Source organism: Vipera berus (assembly GCF_964194415.1).
Source record: "Vipera berus genome assembly, chromosome: 3".
NCBI classification, from domain to species: Eukaryota; Metazoa; Chordata; class Lepidosauria; order Squamata; family Viperidae; genus Vipera; species Vipera berus.
In genome coordinates, this window is record NC_138204.1 from 164,879,726 (window position 1) to 164,907,447 (window position 27,722).

The 27,722-nt window shown below is 38.0% G+C and overlaps 1 protein-coding gene across 3 annotated transcripts in view; it reads right to left on the reverse strand.

Annotated features, from left to right (window-relative positions):
* Positions 1-2,371: 2,371 nt before the first annotated feature.
* Positions 2,372-27,722, reverse strand: part of VAPA (VAMP associated protein A) — a 34,849-nt gene continuing 9,498 nt past the window's right edge. For 2 of the 3 annotated variants that reach the window (XM_081325276.1, XM_081325275.1), the window contains 6 exons: positions 15,804-15,956; positions 11,701-11,804; positions 9,862-9,942; positions 5,958-6,086; positions 3,863-4,039; positions 2,372-3,139 (listed from right to left, as the gene is read on the reverse strand). In XM_081325276.1, coding sequence (XP_081181402.1) covers positions 2,984-3,139; positions 3,863-4,039; positions 5,958-6,086; positions 9,862-9,942; positions 11,701-11,804; positions 15,804-15,956 — 800 coding nt within the window. In that variant the 3' untranslated portion in view covers positions 2,372-2,983. The remainder of the gene's footprint in view (positions 3,140-3,862; positions 4,040-5,957; positions 6,087-9,861; positions 9,943-11,700; positions 11,805-15,803; positions 15,957-27,722) is intronic. The other variant, XM_081325277.1, reaches the window with a different exon arrangement.

Genomic DNA, 27,722 nt, shown 5'->3' on the forward strand with positions numbered 1-27,722 from the left:
CTTTTTTTGGTCAAGTTTTTGACACTTTGCTAGGTGACTGGTGGTACTCGGATGTTAACGTATCCTAAAAGTGGTACAATGGGTGAAAAGGTTGAAAAGCCCTGTTTTAGATGTTCAGGAATTGTAATCCAAAACAATTTGTGTGCATGTAATTGCCAGCTTCCCATCACCTGTTATGAATACCAGGTTTCAATTTATTTTATAAACTTTTATAAATTTTATAAACACAACGGAAATATTTTGTACTACAAAAACCAATGGGTACCATAAATCCTTTGCAACTTTTGTGAATTTCCACTCAGCTTATAACATGTGGTGTTACTTTCCCAATATCCTTAATACCACCTGAACGTACAAAAGACTTTTGGCAATGAGAAATTCACTGGAAAACCCATTTTAATTTTACTTAAACATAATTATTTTCTTTGAAATCGATTAAACAGATTTTGGGCAGAGCTTCTTTCTCACTTTATACAAAAAGCAGACAAAAAAATATTTCAGGGCTTTTAAATAATTTTACTTTCTGTTATAATTTCTTACCATAAGCAAAGTTGCCAACTTAAATATAAAGCTTGCATCATGCAAGCTACAGGAGCCAATAATTCACTATATGTAAGATCTACTACAGTGAACACACTGCACTTTCTGATGGAAGCACTTACTAACAGGAACAAATATGTTCCTCACATTGGTGTACACAAGCAAACAGGCAAAGTTCTAACCATTTCAGGAACAGACAATTTAATCCGTATTACATAAATTCACTAAATACAGTTGGTATCACTCAGAATCACTTCTGAGAGTGAAATAGCTCAGCATTACATTTTATATACAATTATGAAAAGATTATTAAAAACTAGAAGCGCATCCACAAACAGGATTTTCTCACTTTACTTACAATAATTATTGAACCATTCCATAATATTTGTCTTTGAAAGCCTTGCCTTACTAAGTGGCCCAGCTAGGACCTTAATTCTAATTTATGATCATCAGATTATAGACTGTGGAATGCTTTTGTTATTGTCTTTATTTTATTAGCAAGAGATCTGCAAAGGTTAGAGTACTTCCCCATACTATGTTTCACCACAGTTCTGGCTATCTGCAATAAATTCTAAAGTATTTAGCCAGTGCAAACCCTTGTAGCTTTAGTTTACTTTAACAGCGAACATATATATCTTTGAAGCTTTCTTTCACAGAAATATCAAAATGTATCTAGAACTTATAGCCTGTACATAAATCTTCCTTGTAATCTCTTCCAGTGATCAACTTCCTTCAAGGAATAAATGTTCTCTCCTGATGTACCAGTTATACAATAGAGTATGAACAGTACTACTGATTTTAGAACCAATTAAGTGAGAACTGGATATGAGCACGCTTCTTCCAAGTCACCACAGTCAGAATGCAGATACCAGAAAACATGAAGAGTAACTGTATTTGCATGCTTTTAAGTGAAACATCAGGCAAGTAATTTGTTCATCATCTTCTTTGTAAATTGCAAGATGTTTATAAAAGTTTATCACAGCGAATTGTGATGGTACGTGACATAAGTAGCTCTTCCATTAAAAAAACCATTAAAAATCAAAGGCAACCAAGATGATTTATATTTTTCCTAGAACAGTTCTCAGCTACGTAAAATCTACATAGCACTGCTTCATCATATGCAAGGACATACAAAATTCTGCTTACAAGCCTTCCAAAATATCAATTTCAAATACTTTCTTATGATGGATTATGTTGAACAGCTGTATTGTGCTTTCAAAATCATCTGTTTAATGACGTGGAGATCAGAAATTAAACAAATCACAAGATTAAGTGCAGAAAAAAATGTTCAGACCAAATAAAATGAATTTTATAGGATTAAGATATGCATAGCTAAAAGGCAGCTGGGCAAAGTTATTTGCTGAACAAAGCTTAATTTCTTCACAAAATTAAATGATTGGCATTTTCTCAATCAGTATTAGCTTTGGGTTATTTGGAAACATTATAGGGAATGTTCTTCTGTGGACACTTGGCCTAATAAATCTGGATGTAAAATCAAGATATAATTGATTCCATAAATTTAAAGGAACATCAGTGATACAACAGAAGTATCTGAAAACCCAAAATACTATTTCTAAAAAGTAAATTTAAAAGTTATGTGTCCCATGTCCCAAAACAAATCAAATTCTGATCTTTTCCTAAAAAGCCAGGTAATTTTACAGCTGCTGCTGCACAATATGGAAACTGCTACATTTCTTCTGAAGCTTCATTGGCACCAGTCTAAGCCACAACTAGTGAACAATATAAATCTGTGACAAGAAGGCTGTGTATAGCACATGTTGTAAAATCTTTCTAAAAGAACAATTCACAGAAACAAGCTACCCATCAGAAAGTCTGTTAACAGTTTTATTATTTTGTTTGTTAAATACCATGGGACAGGGCTGTCAAGATGATTATTTTTTTTCTTCCACAACCACCTCACAAGGGTAAGAAATTCTGCCATGATATCAGCAAAGTAAGGTGAAGGGGGGAAAAATGTATACACTAAGAGGAACATTTCCCCACAGAATGCCTCACCATTTTCCTGAACAAGCGAATTAGCATTCTAATAATCATTCTTTCCAAGAGGCAATAACAGATAAAATTTGAAAAGGATTATTAAAATAACATTTACAAGACTTTGAACAATTTTAACTCTTATTAAAACCACAAAAAGAAAGAACAATTCTTTATTTATGAGTTTTCATAAAGGACTGAATGTGCAACTGACACCTGCTATTAATGAATTAATATACAATTTGTCCAGCAGCCGAACAGTTTGTCTTTTTATCGTGTTGTCTAACCGTGCAAGATCATTAGAGGCAAAGCCTGTATGATGCTGTACACAAAAATGGTCACTTTGGCCATACTACCAATGAAATGGTAGGTGTTTTTTTTTCTGGCCAAGAAAAAAAAGGAAGCAGCATTCTGCATGCTTCTCTCTCTCTCTCTTCTCTCTCCCTTTCTACAAGATGAATTTCCCTAAAAAGAATCCAATGAAAATGGCTGCAATTACAACAAGGAGTGAAGGAAGAGTGTTGGAGCCATTATCTCGGAGGGCCAAGCCTGATGGTCCAGGTTTATCTGAGTGTGCCACCTTTCTCAGCCTCAAGCCTTCATCCTGAAAATACATGGGAGGAAATTAATCAACAGAGGGGAAAATCACAAGACCACCTCCGGCCTGAATATAACCAGGATGCATTTCACAGAAGTATTTCAATGCTATCATAGACTTTATTTATTCATGCATTCTGCCTTTAAAGAGGGACACTTAACATAAAGGGGGCATAAAATATTAATCCTAAATAGAAAATAGGACCTAAGTAATTTTCCCATCTATATGATTACTATGATAATATGATTAAACATTTAAAATAATTGAGAACAGTGATTTGCTGGAAACATTGCTACTTATTTCAGCTTTAGGATTACAAATGGTGGCACAGAGAAACTTCTATACATTTAAGAACACCAACCCTGTTTTATAGAAAGTTCAAGAAGTGAAGCCTAAATTCATTTGTAAGTCAGAGACTACTAAACTACTAAAATAACCCGATTCACATTTAAAACACATTTTTATCTGTCTTGATTAATGAAAGCACAGCCTAATATCTTTAAATATTAGGCATGTGTATCTGATTAATTTATCATTTTAGTAAATCTAGCTACCTTAATTCTTAAAACAGGTATTTTACCATCATTATTTACTGGATTAGTATTCTATCCTTCCAGTGTAGAAAAACTATTATAAACAGCTCAGTATAAGCAATTTTTAAAACTATATTTCATGAATAAATCTGTAAAGTCCAATTTTACTGTTGAAATTATATATCTGCAAACTTACTCTCAGATGTCTATTTTCCTCTGATAGTTTCACAACATCTGCCTGAAGTCTTTTGCATTCTTCCACTAGCTTCCTTGTTTCAGTGTCATTAAGTGAAATACTATGTGATTTTGGCACTGGACCATCTTGTTTTGTTGTGTTCAGTATTGGAGCAGATTTACTTGTTTCTATTTCATTCTGAAACATTAAAAAAACAGATGTTTTTCAATATTAATGACACTTATTACTTTAAAAAAACGCAGATAATTTCCAAGGCAATAAATATGAAAGGGGTTCAAGAAGCAGAATTTAGTTTTGAAAGAAGTATTTTTTAAGTGACTAATAAAAAATAAACTGGCACGATAGACTTATAGATTTACGCTGCAACTCATTCTAAGATAAGTCTCTAAAGAATTAACATATTCATTTCCAAGGATAAAATGGATAGAAACTTCTCAGTTGAGACACCATTCCTGAAGAGATTAGGAGACCATGAATGTTTCAAAGCTTCCACACTCTTTCTATTATTTTCTAACTACACTTCACCAACTAAAATTTAAAGCTAGTCATAGTCAACATTGACATTTGGACGAACGTAGCTCTGGAAACTGGAAAAGAGACAGAAGAGGGATATTTATAAATTACATATCATTTAAATCAAAGCATCAGTGGCATGGTTAAACGTACACAGAAAGTGCCATATACATACAAAGAGGCCAATCTGCAACACCAATCAAGAAATTATTTTAAGCAGATTTTTGTCGCAATAGATGCAATATAAACAATGTTTGCATTTTTCTAACAGTAGTTACCAATTCCTACTGAAGGAACGTGGACGGAGTTATTTCTCTTCCCCACTGTTCCACCCCTATTGTGGTAGTCCCTAAGCCTTATGAGCAGACACAGACATGCTGCAGTGGGGAGGAGAAAATCCAATCATGAAATTTCAGGATCACAAAATTAAGCTTATCTATCTATCTATCTATCTATCTATCTATCTATCTATCTATCTATCTATCTATAGATATAGATAGATATAGATATATAGATAAAACATGCAATATTCCTTTGATTTAATCAATATTCTTGACATGCCTGTTTTTTAAGTAACAGCAGCAAATCTACCTAACTATGCTTAGTAAAATACATAGTTTGTAAATGAATAAAAGTATCTGTTCTCATTAACACGCCATGGCTTGGTTTTACACATGAACCAAGGTGACTACCAGATTCAAATGATCATACTTTACTTAATAATCTTTTGTTGTATTCTGCTCCTTCATGCTAAATGACAGAACAAATTGAAAAATCTTCTATTAACTACAAGTTCTTGTTTCAGCAAGAAATAATGCTTAATATCACAGTTCCCAAATGGGGCATCATAGTGAACTCATAGGAACACCGCAAGGTATTTTAGATTTCTGAAGGAAACCCTACAATACTTGACACATCTGTCAGACATTGCACAAACTGCTAGCCTAGGAGTGAAAAAATTACTGAGACACAAAGGGCACCATGAACTAAGAGGGAACCTCTGAATTAATGGATTTGAAATAAACAATGATCATTTTAAATCCTGCCATCTCCAAAGCAACTGTGACCTACTTCCTACTTACTCAAAAGTGTTAACTGAAGAATTCTGAGTTTATTTAATTTCACCACAAAACAAAGAGCAAAGGGGTTGTATGAACTTGTATAAACCTTGTTCCTATCACTGTTTATTTACCAGATAAGTATCCTCCAAACTAGTCCAACACCATTTGGCTTGATTCCAGTTGCTGAAGACGGCTTGTAGAAAGGATCCCCACTGGTTCTATCCTAATTCTTAATTATCAATTTTGCCTCTTCCAAGTGATGTATTTCATTTTCTCGCCTTCCTATGCATCTCAATCCTAGAAATTTGCAGCAGTCCAAATTTCACAGGAATAAAAATGATGCAAATTTTGAACAAAAATGTACACAACAGAAAATAAGCTTAATCATGTAGCACGGTTTTCATTTTGACTGAACTGAACATCCTTCACTTTGAGCCTCTTTTGATATTTTTCTTAGCTAGATGCAATGAACCACTTTAGAACTGGAAAAATCTTGAAGCTTTCAGCTCCCTCAAACAAACCTGATCCATCTTGTGTTTGACCTCACTGCCTGGTTCCATCATGTCAATCTTCTGTCTATTATTTGCAGGCTCCTGAAGAAAGTTTCTGTTGGCTGGAGTTATGTACACAGATCTTGATGAAGATAAAACCTGAGATGGCAGGTAAGACATACCCTCAGCACTCAGGAGATCTCTCACTGCAAGACTTAAAGGAATGACTAAAGCAACGGCTAAAGGGTTAGGGCCTGGAACCCCATTCTGCTACTTAGAAAAACATAAATGTTACATACAAGCAGTTAAGCAATAGCTTATAAAGCACTGGAACAAACAAAAATAAAAGTTGTCTTTAGACACTTGAGCTTTATAGACTAAAACTAAAATCTTAAATGCATTTTTGCAGGATTAAACCCTAGAAGATAATTTAGTCATAATGCATACTACTGGTATAGACAGAACTAGAAATTCAATCCAGGTCATTTTTTATAATTTTGGAGCAAGAAACAGTTGTTTGTACAAATGTTATGTACAAATAACTTAAAAGTAGGCTGCCACAAACTTAAATAGCAAAGATAGCAAACTCCTTTCTGGCTATTTGCAGCTCTAAGAATCTTGCACAAGGATTAATTTTTATGATTGTAAACATAAGCACCCTAATTTGGGTTGATTTTTATTTTTAAAAAGCCTCTTTTTTTGCTTGAACAGCTTTTTCTCTGAATGTGGCATCGCATAGTCTGATGTGTTACTTATCAGACTGAATGAACATTCAACATACACATAAACTAATTTATCTGGTATGGTAAATATCACAGCTATGAAAACTGGACTGAAACCTTTCTGCCTGAATATTTTGCTTTACACCAAAATGAAATCTATGAACTATATCAAAATTGTCATTGTTCCTTGTCAAAAATACACTAAGTCTAATTACACTTCAGGAGTGAGACATTATTCCATAGCTATTAACATGCATTCCACCAAATATTGAGACTTTTTTCACAAAGGCTAGCATATATATTATGTGAATGTTAATCTTCACATAACTATAATCAAAATAAAATACAGGTAGTCCTGGGTTAACAACAGTAATTGGACCCAAAATTTCCATCATTAAACAATGCAGTTATAAAACCCAACATCATGTATTTGCATCACTTAGTGTGGGTGACTGTGGCAGTCTCTACTACCATCATTAAATGAGGATCGTGGGTCATTAACTTGTGACTTCCTGCTGACTTCCAGAAGCGAAATAAACGGGGACACTGGCTGAAAGTCATGAGGCCCAGACAGCTTGCAAACAGCCTGGAAGGCAGGTAAGTGGCTGCTGCAAATCAGTACAAATGAAATTGGGCATGAGGTGGGTCCTGCTGGGGGCAGGAGGGTGCGCAAGCAGCTGCAGCAGCCCAGCACAATGACAACCAGATTGGGAGTGGCTAGTGTCAAGGAAGGCAGGACATGCAAGGACTCCTTGAAGACCAGTATAAGTACCGCTCATTCAACACTCTTATAGTTGAATGGTCATTGAACAAGTGGCTGTTATCTAAGCATTACACCATGTATAGCATGTTTTACTTGACATGCTGGCATATTCTTAAAAAATTTCAACTTTCAAGAAACCATTATAAAATATATTATTAAATTTTACTTGGAAATATTTTCTTCTTGTATTCCGTACGGAACTTTACTTGAGATAAAAATGTAAACATATTGGAAAACACTGAACTGCATACTAGGAGGAATCTGAAAGTGGCCTTTATTTCTATGACAGTAGTCCTTGACTTATGATCACAATTGGGACCAGACGTTCCTTTGCTAAGCAATACGGTTGTTAATTGAGTCATGCCCAATTTTCTGAACTCTTTGCCATAGTGGTTAAGCAAATCACCATAATGGTTAAGCAAATCGTACTTTCTCCATTGTCTTGGCTTGTCCGAAGCTCCCTGGTAAGGTCCAAATGTCAAACCCGTGACTCCAGAATGCTTCAACTATCCTAAATACATGCCAGTTGCCAATTGTGATCACGAGACCAAGAGATGCTGCAATGGTTGTAAGTGCAAGATATAAGTCACCTTTTTCAGCACCATCATAACTTTGAGCATTTGTTCAATGAATAACCATACGCTGAGGGCTATCTGAATGGCGGTATGCCTTAATCAGTAAGGTATAATATACAGAGAAGTCCCATCAGGGGAAAAAATTGAAGTTTACATTACTCCCATTTTCTTGTTACAGGTAGTCCTCAACATACAACTGTAATGGAGCTTCTCCATTATGGTTGTATGTTGTGATGGTTGTAAATCTTTGTAAATTTACCTTCTTTTTTGAGGCATTAAGCAAATGCTGCAGTCGTTAAGCGAACCCATTGCTAAGCGGCCAGTCAGAAGTTCAGGTCTACTTGTATTTGTAACTAGAGTAAATTAGCTATTCAAGTCACTTATTCTTCAGCTCTTTAGCATTAGCTAAATGTAAAGGAACTTTAGAGCTCTTCTAATCCATCTCCCGCCCATATCATCCTAGACTTTCCCAGGCCAATGGCCATCCAATCTTTGCTTGAAAACCTCCAGCGATGGAGCACTCCAGGAGACTGGCTCTTCTACTGTTTAATATTTTTCAAGATACAGAAATTTCTCCTTATTTCAAATTTAAATCTCAATTATGTCTTCTCGCCCACTTTCTATAAAGCAATATTTTGACACTAAACTGAGAGAACTGCTTCACAAGTATGAGCATGCCTATTTTGTCACTTTCCTTATAGAATGAAGCTTAATAATAAAGAAACTGCTTATAAATAGAACAAACTAGTAAAAATAATGTTAAAAAAATTAAAATGTAAATTTCCATTTAGGGTAAACAATGTGTCTAACATTTCCTGAATATTTTAAAACAGAAGTATACAGTCTGAGGCCACTATTGTGGCATGCAGTCCCCAAATACCTTGAGCATAATCCTACTACTCCAAAAATTGTTAACAATAACAAGCATTATTATTATTAGTAGTAGTAGTAGAGTAGGATATTAGTGTTTAAACTTGTATGCCACCCGACTGAATGATTCTGATCAGCTCACACAAAGTAAAATCAATAAAAGGGAATTATCTGCCTGTGAACTGATGGGAGGTATGACAATGATTCCGTAGCCTTTTCCAACCTCATGAACATCAGCAAATCCTTTTTCTGAAATCAAGTTTTCTTTTGATTGATACACAGTTCACTTCCAGAAAACCTGTGCTATGAAGATACCAGTGTGGCAAATCACATGTATGTTTTTTTAAATAGGGGAGGATCACATCTCATTGATATGTCCCTGACCTAATTTACCCAATTGAGATAAGACATCATGTACATTTTCCATCGAAGATACTGAATGGCAGATCAATGTGCTAATAAGCAGGATATAACAATGGATGTTATTAGTTTCACCATAATCTTTTTCTTTATTACAGGAATTAGATGCTCTGATCATGCTATAGGACACAATAGTTCAGAATTACAGATAGTTAGGAAAGGTAGTTCAGAATTACAGATAGTTATAAAGGTAGTTCAGAATTGCTGATAGTTCACAAACTTCCTTTCACTACCCTGAGTGTAAATTTCAAGAACCTTCATTCTTTCAAGACTAAATGAAAACCAATTTCTTTTTTCCATTTCCAGTAGTTATTTCTTCTTCTGCATATCCATTTCTCTTATTTGCTTTTGAAATGTATAAATTATAAACTTTCACTTATTACACAGGATATGTAACTAAATTCACAACACATGTTAATATAAAAGTAGCTTGCTTAAAAGTTTACAAAGTACAGTGTTTCTACATTAGAAAGAAGACTGGAAAGCTTTAGAGGTTTTATTAAAGCACTAATTATAATCTCTATTTTTAACAACATGCAAAAGAGCTAGGCAGAACATAAAACTTTTGAATATATTTTACTTACCAGCTTATCATTTTCATTAGGCATTTCAAACACACATCTCAATTTGGAGTCCATTAATTCCTCAGATTTTGCATCCTTCCACTATGACAACAATGAAATACATTATGTTACTAGATGTCATCAAATAAATTTTCATAATGTATAAACTCCGCTTCATATACTGATTTTCAAGAACTAGCATGGCTTAACAGGCAATTGGTCTTTAAGTAGGAAATATAGACTTAAATCCTTGTGACATATAAATCATTTTTCATCAAGCATCAATATTTTTTATAGTTTTCAATAGTCATAGCTTTCTTTTACATTTGAACCAAAAAGCTACAAATATTAGAATACGGGTAAGGTATTTCTGAAGCCATGGTTTGAAATCTAGTCAGGCATGTAACAATCTCCTAATTCAGTTGTAAAATGAACCTACACTGAATGAAACCAATAAAGATGTTTATGTTCATGTTATCCTGAGAAGAGGGAAGGTAACATGTGCAGAAATATATATTTGATTATATGTGCTACCACACAAGTTTTTCAACTGCCCAAACAAGTTATTTCTAAAACAATGGACAATATATACTTATGAATTCTTTTATTAGGAAAAAAAAATGACCGGCACATTCTCAGCAAGGGGGATCCTGCAAAGCTGTAATATTGTAGATTACAACCTGTAAAATTAGGAAGAAAATACAAGTCTAAATTGTTGTAATTCTTATTTTTCTATAGAGCAGAACTGATCAGCCATTTTGTAGTGTTCCTCATGATACTGTCTCAAATATTCAGATATGTTAATAGGTTCAAAATTGCTGAAGCTCCTCAAACAATATACTGAAAACACTAAAGCTGCTGTGAGAAAGATTACCATTCCCCCCCAAGCAGAAGCCATGTCAGTTCCACTACTTTGTCTCTAAGAAATCTTTCTCAGATACTGATGCTGGTTTTAAACAGATTCAGAGAAGTTGGAAAAGCTTTAGTTTAGTTTTAGTTTAGTTTTATTTGATTTCTATACCGCCCTTCTCCCTAGGGACTCAGGGCGGTTCACAGGGCATATATAAATAACGATACAAAAGTTAAAAAGAAATTAAACCAGTGCCCAGTTAAAAAACAATAATGAAGTACTAAAAAACGCCAATTTAAAAACCCATATTCCCCATCAGGCCAGACCAGCTAATTCAAATAAGTGGGTCTTCAGCCCGCGGCGGAAGGTTCGGAGGTCTGATGCCATCCGGAGCTCAACCGGCAGTTGGTTCCATAATGCCGGAGCGCCCACAGAGAAGGCCCTCCCCCTGGGGGCCACCAGTCGGCATTCCCTGACCGGAGGCACCCTGAGGAGGCCCTCCCTGTGGGCACGTACTGGGCGGAGGGAAGTTGACGCCGGCAGCAGGTGGTCCCTGAGGTAACCCGGACCCATGCCATGTAAGGACTTAAAGATCATGACCAAAACCTTGAACCTCACCCGGAAGACAACTGGTAACCAATGCAGCTCGCGGAGCAAAGGTGTAACATGGGAGTACCGGGAAACTCCCAAGACAACTCTCGCGGCCGCATTCTGTACCAGTTGGAGCCTCCGAGTGGTCTTCAAGGGAAGCCCCATGTAGAGAGCATTACAGTAGTCAAGGCGAGAGGTCACGAGCGCATGAGTGACCGTACACAGGGCATCCCGGTCCAGATAGGTCCAGATAGGGCCGCAACTGGCGCACCAGGCGAACCTGGGCGAAAGCCCCCCTAGTCACGGCCTTTGAGATATGTGAGACAAAAGGAAGTCCAAGGAAGCTGATTTCAGAAAGGCTGAGAAGGAATTCATATCTGTCCATTTACTAAAAACTGAAATTGTAGATATTTACGTACCACTGCTTCCATATCTGTAATGTTTGTAGGGGCAAAGATCGTCTGTACCATAAACTTATGTTTACTCTTCTCATTTGGATCATAATCAAAAGGCTGTAACATAACTGCATAATAGACAAAGTTTGTATTATATAAAAGTCTGCAAACTTTTTCTTATGAACTTTTAATTTTATTGTAAATACAGAAAATATAGTGTGTACTTTAATGTATTTCAATAATGAAATTCTTTTGTTATATATCAGCTGATCCTTATTTTCTCGTAATTACATAGCTGCACTTTATAATTTGAAAAATGTTATTTCAAATATTTGTCCTCTTTAATTTAATAATTTCTAATCTGAAACAAAAATAAATTCAGAGCAGACAAATAATAATAATAATAATAATTTTATTTATATACCGCCCTTCTCCCGAAGGACTCAGGGCGGTGAACAGGGCAAGCATAAAAAATACAGAGATACAAAAGTTAAAAAGGATTAAATATATGCCCAACTAAAAACAGTAATACAAATATTAAAATAACAGTAAAAAATAAACTGGTTCCATTAAGAAATAGGGATTTTGTTTTGTTAGATATTGTATTCAATGTTCTGAATTACATTAAAGATGATAAGTAGCTCTCAAATCAGAGTCCAAACAATGCTGTATTTTTTTCTGTTGAGGATAGAATGTATTAATCATTCTGCAAGTACGGATGATGGAGAAAAGAATCTTATTACATAAATAGAACACAGCACGTATCACACTGAATACAGCTTTTTAGTACACATTTTATGAAGGGCCTGAGTTGTACTGCTTCTCAACCAATTTATTTACTTTATACAACAATGTGCACTTATTCTTCTCATTAACAATTAGAAAGCCAAGTAAAACAAAATACTCTTTCTCCCAGAAGGCCAGGTAGCTTCAACAGATAAAAACAGAGCTCATAGAAACACTTGCCTACACAGAATACATTTTGCCCTGCAGAAAGTATTATGCCTGGTTCAGATGCAACAATTAAAAACAATCCAAAGTGTTTATTTTAGCTTATCTGAAAGCTTCTATGATAAACCAAAGTTTATTACTTGATATTAGTTCATATACCACTGAGCTAAAACTGAACAAATCATATTATAACTTTTAACTTACAATTATCTTACAATTAAATAAGGACCAACTGAGCCTTCCAATACAAAAAAACCGTATAATGAAATAATTATTAGATGAATTCACTAGCCATTTATGCCCTCAATATTACTAGCGTTTTCCTCTAAAAAAAAATCCAGTGGCTAGTAAACTAGTTTAAATGCTAAAGTTTTAATTCCTACTCATGACAAGGGAAGAACAGTGAAAGAATAGGTACTGCTACATGACATCCCTGTATAACGTTACTTAAGGAAGGGCATATGCTGCATATACGTATATTAAGGAAGCTGTAAAGAAAGAAGAACATTGCTTTAAAGTTGGAGGAAGAAACATCAATAACCTATGCTATATTGATTACAATACCCTGATCACCGAAAATACAAAGGATCAGCAAGCCCTAGTACTAAAAGTCAAAGAGCACAGTGGAAAAAATGGAACTAAAATTAAATAGGAAGACGACCAAACTAACAACATGTACAACAACCACTCTTAGAATTGACAGTGAAGATACTGAGGTGGGAGAAAGCTTTTTGCCTTTTAGGATCACCCACCAACAGTAAAGGAACAAGCAACAAAAACAAGGAACAAATAAGCCTCAGACTAGCATTTAGTAGAGTAGCCATGAAGGTCTTGGAAAAGATATTCAAATGTTTTGATATGTCTATGCCTACAAAAATCAGAATCACGCAAGCCATAATATTCGTTATGAAACCAAATGGAAATGAAGGCTGGACTTTTAAGAAGGGTAGGAACCGTAGTGATGCCTTTGAACTTTGGTATTGGAGAAGATTCCTGAAAATACCATGAACACCAAGAAAGCAAACACATCATTGAAAAATCAACCCAGGTAATGTTTTATACCTTCTTCTCTCTCATCACAATCAAATTTAAAATATGGACTACAAATGCAAAACTATGAGAATAAATCTCAATATGCTCCCTCACCTAGGACAATTACTCCCTTATTACTTACTCTCACACACTCTACACTGAAGATACAATTTTTCCATTTATTTACCTACAAAAAAAAAATTCCATCTCTCCATCCTATTAAATATGGGACAGCTCGTCAGCAAAATTCATTTGAACCTATAACATCATCCTGTTACAACTACCCTTTATGTAGAAGAGTTTTAATACACTGAACATGAAATATTTATTTTGATTAAGTTGCATGTCATTTTGACTGTCTACTTAGAATTAGATTTTCTCTGCCTAGAACTGACCTCACCAGATTGACAGACTTCCCCTGTAAGCCTTCAGTAGCTACAAAAATTGTGGATAGGGTAGAGGAGGAAAACTGCTTAGTACATTCACTCATAATTATCATGCTTACATTAATTAACCTAGTTACCTTACACATTTCAATGAAAATAGACAAAGATGTATGTTTTATTTTTGTCAACGACAAGTTCAAGGACATCTGCCATAATTTATAACTAATTATTTAATTAAAATATAATTGATATTTCTGTTTTATTTTCTGATTTATGTTAGAATACTGAACAAAAAGATATTTTCCACCTAAAACTAAAAAATATCGTCAATAGGAGGAAACATGTAATGTACTACAAAAGCAAAATGTGACATATTTACTAACTAATGCTTATATTATGAAATGTCTTCATTATTCTCTAAAGGCAAAACTATTTTTAACAACTAAAATATTAAGGCAGCTATAATAGAAAAGCATTAAATTACAGTACAGCGTTCTGTGCGCCTTTGGCGTCTAGTCATGCCGGCCACATGACCACGGAGATGTCCTTGGACAAGCACTGGCTCTTCGGCTTTGAAACGGAAACGACTAGCACGCATGTGCGGGGGAACCTTTACCTTTACCTTTACCTTAGCCAAAATAACTATTCTCTTAAATCAAGGATTAAGAAAATGCTAGTGGCACCACCTTGTGGATCAGTAGAGAACAGGTTGATAAAGCACTAGCAGGATTATAATGTACTTGCCTGACAGGAAGACAGTTCTTAATTTAAACTCATCTCTCCCCAAAGGAACATAAGATAAAGAAATTATAAATTTAATCACAAGTTTTGGCAATGCACAGCTTCTCTTTCTTGTTATCCTAAAGGCTGCCAATTCCAGCTCAAACTGGTGGGTAGCTTTTGCCTTTTAGGGTCAAACATCAACAGTAAAAAATGAAATTTCCTATTCCACATACATGTATGCTTTATTTGTTGGCATATGTGCACCTGCATGTATACTTGCCACAAACACCCTAGATGACTGCAAAATCTCTCTCTTACTCACACACACACAGTCACACACACACACCACTGATTTAATAACTATTTTATTTAAAAAATCCTATAAAATTATAATTGTAAAGACGCTTCTTTTATGAAATCGATTAACCCCATCTGCCTATACCAACCATTCTCTCTCAGTCAACTATAGTATTCTCAGCACAGATTTTCCTTTCCTCCAGAGGAAAGGGAAAAAACAGATAGAAGATAAGACAAAGGGGCAGCTGTACTAAAAAGGAGAAACAAGAAGTAGGAAAAAAAATTGGATATAGATAAGGGGAAAGAGGCATCAAGGGAAGGAGATACTTGTTTAGGATAAATGCACCAGACAAGCAGTTCCTCTCAACATTCAACCCAATGACTTCTATTTTTCTTGGTGAATCTAAAATGGTGCTTCTGATTCATAACATGTTATTTTGGGGAAAACTCATTATAACAAGTAAATATGATAAAAAGTAGAGAAGATCTCCATATCCAATATCCCAGTTAACCCTCTCAACAAAAATTCAGGATTATTTTCTTAATCAAACTATTAGGCAGAATATAAGTAGTATAAATGTCAACAAACAATAATGTGGTTAGTTTTAGCTGATATTTTTAAAGGATTCAATTAATAAGTATATTGTTTATTAGCTTTTAATTATGCACTTCCTAAATATTCAATACCTTTTATGAATGAAAAAAGCCAAAAAAATGAAAAAAAATTAATATTTTTACCGGATACAGTTACTGCAGTTCCTGGGTCAATAATTCCACTATTTGGCCGCACACAGTATCGACGAGGTGCTGTAGTTTTTACTTTAAAGCATATTTTTCTGTCTGATGGGTTTCGTAGTTTAAGATTCGTGGTGACTACATCTGTAAAAGGACCTGTAAAAAGTTTCAAGGATTATTTTTAGGAATTAATTCTGTAACATTTAACAAAATGAAAAATCAACAGACTATTCTTAGAAGATAGTATGTTTTTTTAAGTGTTTCAATTTGCTTTTCAGTGCATATGCTATCATTTCTGCCTGTTTTCACAAAAATAGAACTTCTTTCTTAGCAATTCTTTCGTGTAAATTCTATCAATCACTCTACTGAAGAACCAAGAGTCCACCCAAATAGAATTTTTAATATGTATGATGAAATTTTCTTATTTTTACCATATAATAATTTTAAGTACATTAAAAATTGCAATCATATTGTTGACAATATTGCTATAACTGTGCAATAAAGAATGAGGGTTAATTGGGACCAAAGTACCGTATATACTTGAGTATAAGCCGACTCGAGTATAAGCCGAGACCCCCAATTTCACCCCCAAAAACTGGAAAAAGTTGTTGACTCGAGTATAAGCCGATCCGCCGTTCTGCAAGCCTCCGCCGCTGGCGGAGGCTGGATCCGCGCTCTGCAAGCCTCTGCCGCCAGCAGAGGCTCGATCCGCCATTTTGCAAGCCTGAATACACAGGAATACCCTGTGTGGCCGCGGCTCTCGGGGAAGCCCTGGCTGTCCGCTTCCTCGCTCCACGCTGCCATTCGGGGCCCGCGCGTTCCCCGGGCAAATCGCGGCGCCCAGCAGGCGAGGAAACACGCCCGCTCCAGTCGCCCCCCCTTCCCTCAGGAGACGCGAAGCAAGTGACCGCCCGGAGCTTACCGAGGACTTGCACGCGGCCGAGGCTTCGGTGCTTCCAGGATCACGCGCACCTCTCCCAAGCCGCCGCCGTCCGGAGACCTGCCGAAGTTTGGGGAGGTTTGGGGAGGTGCGCGCGCACCTCCCCAAACCTCCCCAAACATCGGCAGGTCTCCGGAACTCCGCGCCCTGCCTGCCTGCTTCTTTCTGCTGCGGAAAGAAGCAGACCTCCGCGCCCTGCCTGCCTGCTTCTTTCCGCTGCGGAAAGAAGCAGACCTCCGCGCCCTGCCTGCCTGCTTCTTTCCGCAGCGGAAAGAAGCAGACCTCCGCGCCCTGCCTGCCTGCTTCTTTCCGCAGCGGAAAGAAGCAGACCTCCGCGCCCTGCCTGCCTGCTTCTTTCCGCAGCGGAAAGAAGCAGACCTCCGCGCCCTGCCTGCCTGCTTCTTTCCGATGCGGAAAGAAGCAGACCTCCGCGCCCTGCCTGCCTGCTTCTTTCCGCAGCGGAAAGAAGCAGACCTCCGCGCCCTGCCTGCCTGCTTCTTTCCGCAGCGGAAAGAAGCAGACCTCCGCGCCCTGCCTGCCTGCTTCTTTCCGCTGCGGAAAGAAGCAGACCTCCGCGCCCTGCCTGCCTGCTTCTTTCCGCAGCGGAAAGAAGCAGGCAGGCAGGGCGCGGAGATCCGGAGACCTGCCGACGTTTGGGGAGGTTTGGGGAGGTGCGCGCGCACCTCCCCAAACCTCCCCAAACTTCGGCAGGTCTCCGGACGGCGGTGGCTTGGGAGAGGTGCGCGCGATCCCGGAAGCACCAAAGCCTCGGCCGCGCACAAGTCCTCGGTAAGTTTTTTGTTGACTGGAGTATAAGCCGAAGTGGAATTTTTCAGCCCAAAAAGTGGGCTGAAAAATTCGGCTTATACTCAAGTATATACGGTAGTATTTGCCACTGTGGTAACAATCTTCCTTAGTTCAAAATGGAAAAGGAAAGCAAATAATGGGAAAAAGAGAGAGCTGTCTAGTGCAAAATTTTATTTTAATTGCTAAACTCAACGTTCTGAGAAAAAGCTACACACCAAGACTCCTAGAAACACTCATTGGTGATGTTCATATTGCTCCTATGCCTCAATAAACTCTACTGGAGACTGGAAGGACTGATTGGTCCTCACAGTTACAGCCATCACAGCATCCCCATATCATTACAATTGGGGAAACCCAAGTTTTAGTCCTTCTTTAGGCATGAATGACTTTAGACCAATCAATGGTCTCTCAGCCTTAGGGAGACTGTACCGGTAAAACAATTTCCATTAATTTAATTTATTAATATTTCTATACCGACCTTCTCCCGGGGGACTCAGGGCGGTGTACAGGGCAAGAATAAAACACAGAAATTTACAAAAACTAAAAGATAATTAAATGCATGCCCGATTAAAATACAATTGATACATAGTAAAAACCCCAATAAAAATGATAAAAAAAACCCCCACCAATCCCCCCTCAGGCCAGGCCGGCTTGCTCGAACATTAGTCACCAAGAAGCAATATTAATTTAAAGGACCATGACAATAACAATGACAACACACACACACACACACACAAACAAACAAACAAACAAACATCACATCATGCAAACTGTTACCGTAAATTTTGTTTTTAACACCACTAGCCAAACTGTTCATGCACAGGCTCAGTTGGACTGTAACACTAAATTATACTATAGCACTCAAGAAGTATACTGCTGACTAGCACTTGACAGACCAGCCCTCAAGGCCTTGGAAAAGAAATTCAAATGCTGCAATGTTTCTATACCTACAATAATCAGAATCATAGAAGCCATGGTATTCTCTGGAAGCAAAAGGTGAACTTTAAAGAAGCAGGATAGAAGAATTATCAAAGACTTCAAAGATTCCTGGAAATATAATAGATAGCCAAGAAAACATATTGATTGATCAATGAACAAATCAACCAAGAGTTCTCACTCAAGGCACAAATCACCAGACTCAAATTATCTTACTACTGACACCTTATGCAAAGACCCCACTGTCTGAAAAGATTTTAAAGCTAGGAAAGATGAAAGAAAAGAAGAGAAGGGGGCAATCAGCAGCAAAGTGGACAACAATGGCAGTGAGTTCACCGCTGCTTAGTGACACATTGTTATACAGAAAATCTATCCATGTGGTACCTGGAGTTAAAAACAACTTGAGGTCACATAATCAAATCAGATTGATTAGATCAGTGTGTTTTATCTCTTATCAATGCAAATGCAACGAAGGACATCAAAACCTTCTGTTTCTTTTCATTTAACTGCAGTCAATCAAATATACATCTGTACATTTACAGTCTTTAAAAATTAAGAATATACAAGTAGTGCTTGACTTATTACCACAATTAGGATCAGAATTGTGATCACTAAGCAATATACCGTAGTCATAAAGTGTGGTGTAATGTGACTGCAACGCTTAGTGATGGCAATCCTGACATTCGCCATTACCAGAATTAACCAAATTCCACCAGTCAATAGCCAAGGACCTCCCACTTCCCCCAATCAAAGCCATTCCAGGCTTGGTCCTTCTTAGCCCTTCACCACTAAAAGTTAGTTAAAAGACGGAGGAAGGCCTTTCAGGGTGCTAACCAGCCTCATAGCTGTGTTCTTCTCTGTGAGCCCCAAGCAAGGCAACAGAGCTATGTTTTCAACCCCTTCCAAAAAGCCAGCAGAATGGGGGCCTGCTTCTCCCCTAGGAAGAAGAATGTTCCAGAGGGCGGGAGGCAACAGCAGAGAAGGCTCTGTTTCTGTGCCCTACTAAGTGGAACTCTTTAATTGACCAGGTCCACAATGTATCTTCCCTTGCCTTGACTTGGTAGGATAGGCTGATGTAATGGGATGAAGATGGTTCTGTAGGTTAGCTGGCACATGTCATGTAGGGGTTTAATGGTCATAACCAACACCTTGAATTGACTGACTACCAATGCAGGTCTCACAGCAAAGGTATTATATGTAGTCTTTGGACATGCAAGATTGCTCACACGGCCGCATTCTATGCACAACCCAAGACAGCACTGAAGAAGGAATTTAAATCAAAATAGCTCCAGATTTGTTCAGTTATGTTACATGTGTCCCAAAGACAGGATTAATCTTCTGATCACTTAGATAGGTGAAAGCTTACAGCACAATAAGACATTTTTGGATATTTCTCTTTTGTTTTATTATTGTTACAACTCAGCGAAATGTTGAAAAGGAATTAGAACCCAAGACTATGTTCATCTGTCCCTGAACAGAATAAATCTCCACAGATAACACAATGGGACCACATTTGGTAGGGCTGAAGAAGTCAGCAAATGAAAGTTTGATTTCAAACAGGTAAGAATTACAGAGAAGAAAATCCAGAAAAAATATTTCCCAATTTATCTTTATGGCAGATAGTGACTTAGAATGTGACTGACAGCCCCAATCTAAGTATTGCTCCCTCCTCATCACTTGACCCTGAATGAAGTGTTCATTATCTGTCCTCTACTTCACAGTGCACATGTATATAGACAGAGACAATCTATACAGGTGGTCCTTAATTTACTACCAGTTAGAACTGGAACTTCTGTCACTAAGCAATGAGGTCATTAATGAGTCATCACATGACCATGCCTGATTTTACAATGTTCTTTTGATGCTGTTGTTAAGCAAATCCAGCTTCCCACAATGTTCTACTTATTTCATAGTTCTATTTCAAAGTTCTATTAAATCTTAAAGACTAACACTTTATACCATAGACAACATCCCCTTTGACTTGAGATAAAAGTATATTCCTATGAGGATGACTGTAGAGGCTTCATTTTCCAGGTTATTCTGCCGCAAACTTAAAGCATTTGAACAACAGTTTAAATGTCATATTCAGTTCAGAACTAAATTCAGTAAGAAATTCAACATCTTCTGTAGCCTGAACTATGACAGTGAATTATCACTTCTCGTCAGCAAGGAAAGAAACTGCACAATATTAATTACTTTCTACAAAAGATCAGTATTAGTAATTTCAGAATTTCATTTATTTCTATCTCCAAATTTTAAAAGATTTTTATGCACCATGTTTTCATTTTTGAATCCATAGGATGCTGTATAAATTTTACAGTTTTTGTTTACTAGAATAGATAAACCATAATATCATACTGTCCTAGAAAGCATTATAAATGTAGATAAAATTTAACTTTATAATGACAGTGATATGGATCCAAATATGCCCTACTAATTTTAGAAAGTCTTTTCTACTCATAAAGGGAGTGGACAATTTATGGAAAGATCACTGTCTGAGAAAAGTGATTCCAAAACCAGGTAATTTTTTTCATAGTGCTACAGCTCTAAAACAAGATCATTTCTTTTTCTGAATCTATTGTATATATGCTCTCTAAACTCAATATACCTTCTATTTCCACAAGCATCCATGGAATACCACTACTGTAAAGGTTTCTACTTTCATCAGAGTTTACAGCTGGATAGCTCTACAAACTACTCCAAGATAATAATGCCCGATATATATGCGTAGATCTTTAGAAGTTGATGAAACCAATAAAGTGCATAAAAAGGTAAAAAAAAACTAATAGTGGGGAAACTGAGACAGAGTCACTGTGGCAAGCGCTTGAAAAGGACTATCAAACAGCCCTAGCGGCTACTGTTTCTGATATAGCATTTAAATTAAAAAAGGAATTGCAAAAATTACTAATGACACCAAATCTTAACAAAAACAAGCAGATATTCACTACGCACAGTCCGCAAGCAATTTACAAATCCAAATGGATTATTTGGAAACCACTGGAAATCTGTAAATCTTTCATTTGATAGACTCATCAGAAGAAGAGAACAATATACTAGGGTTTATAATATAGTGATTCAGTTGGATAGTCCAGTATAGTTGTATAGGTATACAGTGTATACCTATATATACATATAAGACTTTGGAAAAAGTGCAGAGATCAACAACTAAGATGATTAAAGGCCTGGAGACTAAAACATATGAAGAACGGTTGCAGAAACTGGGTATGGCTGGTCTAGAGGGAAAAAACGACTAGGGGTAACATGATAGCAGTAGTCCAGTATATGAGGGGTTGCCACAAAGAAGAGATCAACTTATTTTCCAAAGAAGCAGAAGGCAAGACAAGAAACAATGGATGGAAACTAATCAAGGGGAAGCAATTTGCAATTAAGGAGAAACTTCCTGAGAAAACTTAACCATGGAACAGCGTAGTTTCACAAGTTGTGGATGCTTCATCACTGGAGGTTTTTAAGAAGAGACTAGACCAGGGGTCTTCAAACTTGGCCCTTTTATGACTTGTGGACTTCAACTCCCAGAATTCCTCAGCCAGCTTTGCTGGCTGAGGAATTCTGGGAGTTGAAGTCCACAAGTCATAAAAGGGCCAAGTTTGAAGACCCCTGGACTAGACAAGACACTTGGCTGAAAGGGTATAGGGTCTCCTGCTTGACTAGAAGACCTCCAAGGTCCCTTCCAGCTCTATTCTGATTATTTTTAAGACTATAGTGGATGAGGTGTTTGACTAGAATCAGAAGAACCCAAGTTCAAGTTTACCTTCAGCCGCAACATGCGCTCTTGCACTCATGCGTATGCGCATATGGGCCGCCTGCACATGTGGTGCGTGCGCTACCGCCTGCACTCTGAGTTGGGCTCTGGGCAAGCTCATGGAGTTCACCAAAGCCTTGTCAAATATGGTTATATGGAAAGAGTTTGAGACTGTAAGCCCTGAGAAAGTAGACAGGATTCTTGGGGATGTTAAATCCAGCCAGCTATGTATTAGTTCCATGTGATTGATTACTGATTAAAGTCTGTTGGGGGACAAAATATGTTTACATCCAGTGGTGGTGAATGAATCCTTAAAGGAAGCAGTAGCTTGCCAGCTCTAAAAGAGCGAGGTGTCTGCCCTTTTCTCCAAGTTTCATCCTCGGATTCAACAATTCTGGACAATTTTCATCCTCTCTGCAACATACTTTTTTTAGGGTTAAGATTAGGATTTAGCTTCCTTTTTTAGGAAAGACTGTTGAGGAGGTGATTAACTTGCAGGTACAGAGCACCCTTCAGGATATGGATTATCTTATCTTTTTCAGTTCTGGACCAGATGTAGCACTGGAACAGCACAGATCATACCTATAGATGATCCATGGTAGGACTGCAATGGGGTTTTCTTTCTGGCCTTTCTTGATCTCTCAGTGGCTTTTGATACCATCAATCACGTTATCCTTCTGGATTGTTACAGAAATGACAGCACTGTGTTGCAGGGGTTCTCTTTCCTCCAAAGCGGTTCAGGTTGATGTTAGCAGGAGAGGTTTAGTTCTTCATTCCTGCTTTACAGGTTTCCTCAGAGTTGTACTCTCTCTGTGCTCCTATTTAACATCTATATGAAGCCACATAGACGTTTATTAGCACAGTGTTAAGTATTATCAATATACTAATAATACGTAATTTTATATCTTTATCCCTGCCCAATCAAATTAAGTTCTTTTCCAACACCTGAAGGCTGTGGATGTCTGGATGTGGAAGAGCAAGTTTTGCTCAACCCAAGGAAAACGGAGTGGCTGTGGATTTTAATGCCATGATCCCTTGGCCCCCCCTTTAAATTTTAAGACTTTCTATCTTTAGATGGAACTTGATCACAATTTTAGGTTCCTCTTGCACTCACAATTCCTGCTTAGAGCAGGCAGCAGCCAGGAGCAAGAGTTCCTTTGCACAATTTCATCTTGTATATCAATTGCGTCCATTCCTAGATTGGGAGGCCATGTTCGGTCACTTATGCCTTGATTATATCTTGGACTACTGCAACATGCTCTACATAGCATTTCCCTTGATCATCTGGAAACTACCGTTGTCCAGAATGTACCATGGGATGGTATAGAACATTATGCCAATTTAACATCATTACTTCATGAGCTGCACTGGCTTGTCATAGATTTCTACTGCAATGCAAGGTACCGGTTGTCACCTATAAAACCGTTCATAGCATTGTGCTACTTTATTTGTAGAACCATCTATCTCCAACTATTTCTGCTATCCTACAAGGTCAGATAGAGCAGACAAGTTTTAGATCATCTCCATGAAACAGTGCCTTCTGATAAGGCCCAATAAGCATGCCTTCTGTCATGGCACATGCCCTTTAGAATAGTGGAACAGCCAAGATACAGATGACCCTCCCTCCCCTCCCTCCCCTCCCTCCCTCTCTCTCCCTCCCGCCCCTCTCTCTCATACACACACACACACACACACACACACACACACATAAATTGTACACAGTCTCTGGTGGTGTGTTGTCAAGGATACTATATGGATGTGTCCATGAAATCAACAGTACTGTATGATAATCAAGCTCCAGTCCAGCAAAGTTTTACCTTTTAATTTTATATTTCAAGGTGCAACTGTGTCCTTGGAAACTTCTGATATGCTGTTCTTATTAAGATGCTTTACAATGGTAACACTGCATTTAGAACCTTCAATATTATTATAATATGAAAAATTATACCAGAAGGAAAGGTTCTTTCCCCTATCACAGACTTATGTACTAGAATTTGACAATTCATTCTAAGAGTTTTACAAGTCCCTAATTCAGGGGTGACAAACTCAATTTCATTGAGGGCCGCATCAGCATTGCGGTTGCCCTCAAGGGGCCGGGTGGGTGTGGCCAGGGTGGGAGTGGCCTACTGGGTGGGTGTGGCTAGAGTGCATATGGCCTACTGGGTGGGCGTGGCCAGCTCTACATCGTTCTCATCAAGGGTGCCTATGGCGCCCTGGGCAGGAGTGGGACAGATCTGAGGGTCTCTGGCAGAAGGAGGGTCTCTGGGCCAGGGCCAAGGCAGTGGGGGCCGTTCCCTCACTGTTTCCAGGATGGCTTCGCGGGCCGCATGAAACCACTTTGCGGGCCGGATCCGGCCCCTGGGCCTTGTGTTTGACATGTCTGCCCTAATTGGTCAATTTTTGTTAACTCTTAATGGTGTGGCTTCTTCACATTCTAGGATGGGAAAAATTCAAAAATTGTAATATACACCCTAAAATAGAATTAAACAAATTCCCCAAAACAATCAAAAATCCCTACAAAATCTTGGGTCCACCCATTTCATATCAACACCCTCAAGAAATTATATTGTTTATTTATTTATTTATTTTATTACATTTATATACCGCCCTTTCCCGAAGGACTCAGGGCGGTTTACAGGGTGATTAAAAAACCAAAATACAAAAGTTAAAAACAAATTTTAAAAGAAATTATATGTGTCCCTGTCTAAATAAAACCCCAGTTAAAATAAGATTAATCCTCAGCCTGCGCCAGAGAGCTCGAAGAGCCAGGTGTTCAGGCCCCGGCGGAATGAACGGAGGTCGGGGGCAGTCCTCAGCTCCACTGGCAGCTGCTTCCAAAGGGCAGGCGCCCCCACTGAGAAGGCCCTATCCCTGGGTGTTACCCGCCGGCAATCTCTTACCGGTGGCACCCTGAAAAGACCCTCCCTGTGGGAGCGCACTGGACGAAGGGAACTTGATGCCAGCAGCAGGTGTTCCCTCAGATATCCCGGACCCAAGCCATTTAGGGCTTTATAGGTCATCACCAGCACCTTGAATCTCACCCGGAGGGCAACCGGAAGCCAATGCAGCTCGCGGAGTAGAGGTGTTACATGGGAGTATCGGGAAACCCCCATCACAACTCGCGCGGCCGCATTCTGCACCAGTTGAAGCCTGCGAGTGGTCCTCAAGGGCAACCCCATGTAGAGAGCGTTGCAGTAGTCTAAACGGGAGGTCACGAGCGCATGAGTGACTGTGCATAGGGCATCTCGGTCCAGATAGGGTCGCAACTGGCGCACCAGGCGAACCTGGGCAAAAGCCCCCCTGGTCACGGCTCCTATATGGTCTTCAAAATTGAGTCGTGAATCCAGGAGGACGCCCAAGTTGCGAGCCCTATCAACGGGGGGGTAACACCTCACCCCCCATCGTTAAAGATGGAATAGTCTGGTTGACCCGAGATGCCGATATGCACAGCCACTCAGTCTTGGCGGGATTGAGACGAAGCCTGTTAACAAATATCAATATAAGATGATTCCTATAGTAGCAATTTTCTCTATTATACAGCTAGTTGTCAACAGGACAAGAAGCAACAAGACAAGACAAGAAGCAATGGATGGAAACTAGTCAAGGAGAGAAGCAGCCTAGAACTAAGGAGAAACTTCCTGACAGTTAGAACAATTAACAGTGGAACAACCTGCCTCCAGATGTGGTGAATGCTCCAACACTGGAAGATTTTAAGAAGAGACTGGACAGCCATTTGCCTGAAATGGTAGGGTTTCCTGCCTGAGCAGGGGGTTGGACTAGGTGACCTCCAAGGTCCCTTCCAACTACTACTACTACTACTTATTATTATTATTATTATTATTATTATTATTATTATTATTATTGATTGTTTAACAACCACTGAAAATTATGATGGACCCAGAACAGGTGCTTTAATTTATGCCACGTAAAGCACTTTGGATCATTGTAAAATGTTGTGCCACACACTTATGCACAATCATGTAACTACATTTTGGGTACTTGGCAACTGGTTCATCTTTACAACCAGTTACAGCATCCCGCAGTCATATGACTGTGATTTAAAAACTTTTTTGCAGGTTTCTGAAAAAAAAATGTTTCTTCAAAACAATCTGTTTGCACTTAAGGCCATGACATTCATTTAAGGACCACAGTGATTCATTTAATGATTGCCACAAAAAATATCGTAAAATCAGTTCCAGTCATGTGGGTGCCCCGACTTACAACCAGAACTTCTTATGATGGGAAATCCCATCTCAATTGCAGTCATAAGTCAAAGACTACCTGTAAGGTTTTAAAAACTAGTTAAAATGTTATTTAATGGATGAATCGGGTTAGTTTTAAAACCTACATTTATTCATGTTCACTATCCAACCAACTATTTGGGCATTTACTATGTTAAAAGCTATACAAAATGTGGAATTAAAATGTGGAGTGTTACGCTGAGCTGATCAGGACTAGTAAGTCGCATGTAAACCATCTTTAATGCTAACAAATACATCAAATTAAGAGCATACTATGCTTTCAGATTTCTAATGTGCTTTTAAATATTAAATAAAATTATCTCAAAATCTGTCCTCTTCCCAAGTTATACATAACATAAATTATTTGCTTCAGCCAATTCCACATTCAAGCATTGCCACCTGGAAATAAGGTGACATTATATCCAATTATACACTTCTGTTACAATGTCACTTTCTCTGTAATTTTCTAGCAATTTAATTTTTTTCTGTCATGCATTTTGTATTCAATATGATCATGGGCTCTTGCTTCCAAATCCTACAATTTAAAATATATGCTACTACGCTGACCAGGCAAACCCCATTGACAGAGGCATGACATAGAACAGGAAACTCCTTCAGTCTGTACATTCAATCATACGACCAAATACTCAATCCCAAAGAGGCAGGAAAGCTCACAATGACTACAAAATTTAAGCCTCAAGGGTGAAAGAAAAGAAAAATCTTGCCCTGGTTTGCTCAACAAGTTCTCCTTTCTTCACAATTGCTGACAAAAACTGTTGTCTGAAGAGAAAAGAACAATCAGAAAGAAAGCATCTGATGGACTCAGTTTGGTATACATGTAGTCTTTGACTTAGAACCACTTATTTAATGATGGTTTGAAATTATGAATGTGCTGAAAAAATGTGACTTGATCCATTCTAAGTTATGACAGTCACACCACCTCCATAGTCGCATGATCCCAATTTGGGAACTTGGCAATCAGATCACATTTATTATCACTGTAGCATCTTGTGGTCACATGATCACAACTTGCAATCTTCCCAGCCAACTTCCAACAAGTAAAGTCATTAAGGAAAGCCAGATGTGCTTAATAACTATGTGATTTGCTTAGGACCACAGAGATTTGTTTAACAACTACAGCAAAAATGGTTATAAAATCACGTCTGGTCATATGATGATTCGCTTACTGATTGCACACCTTAGCAACCGAAATTCCAATCTCAATTGTGATCACAAAT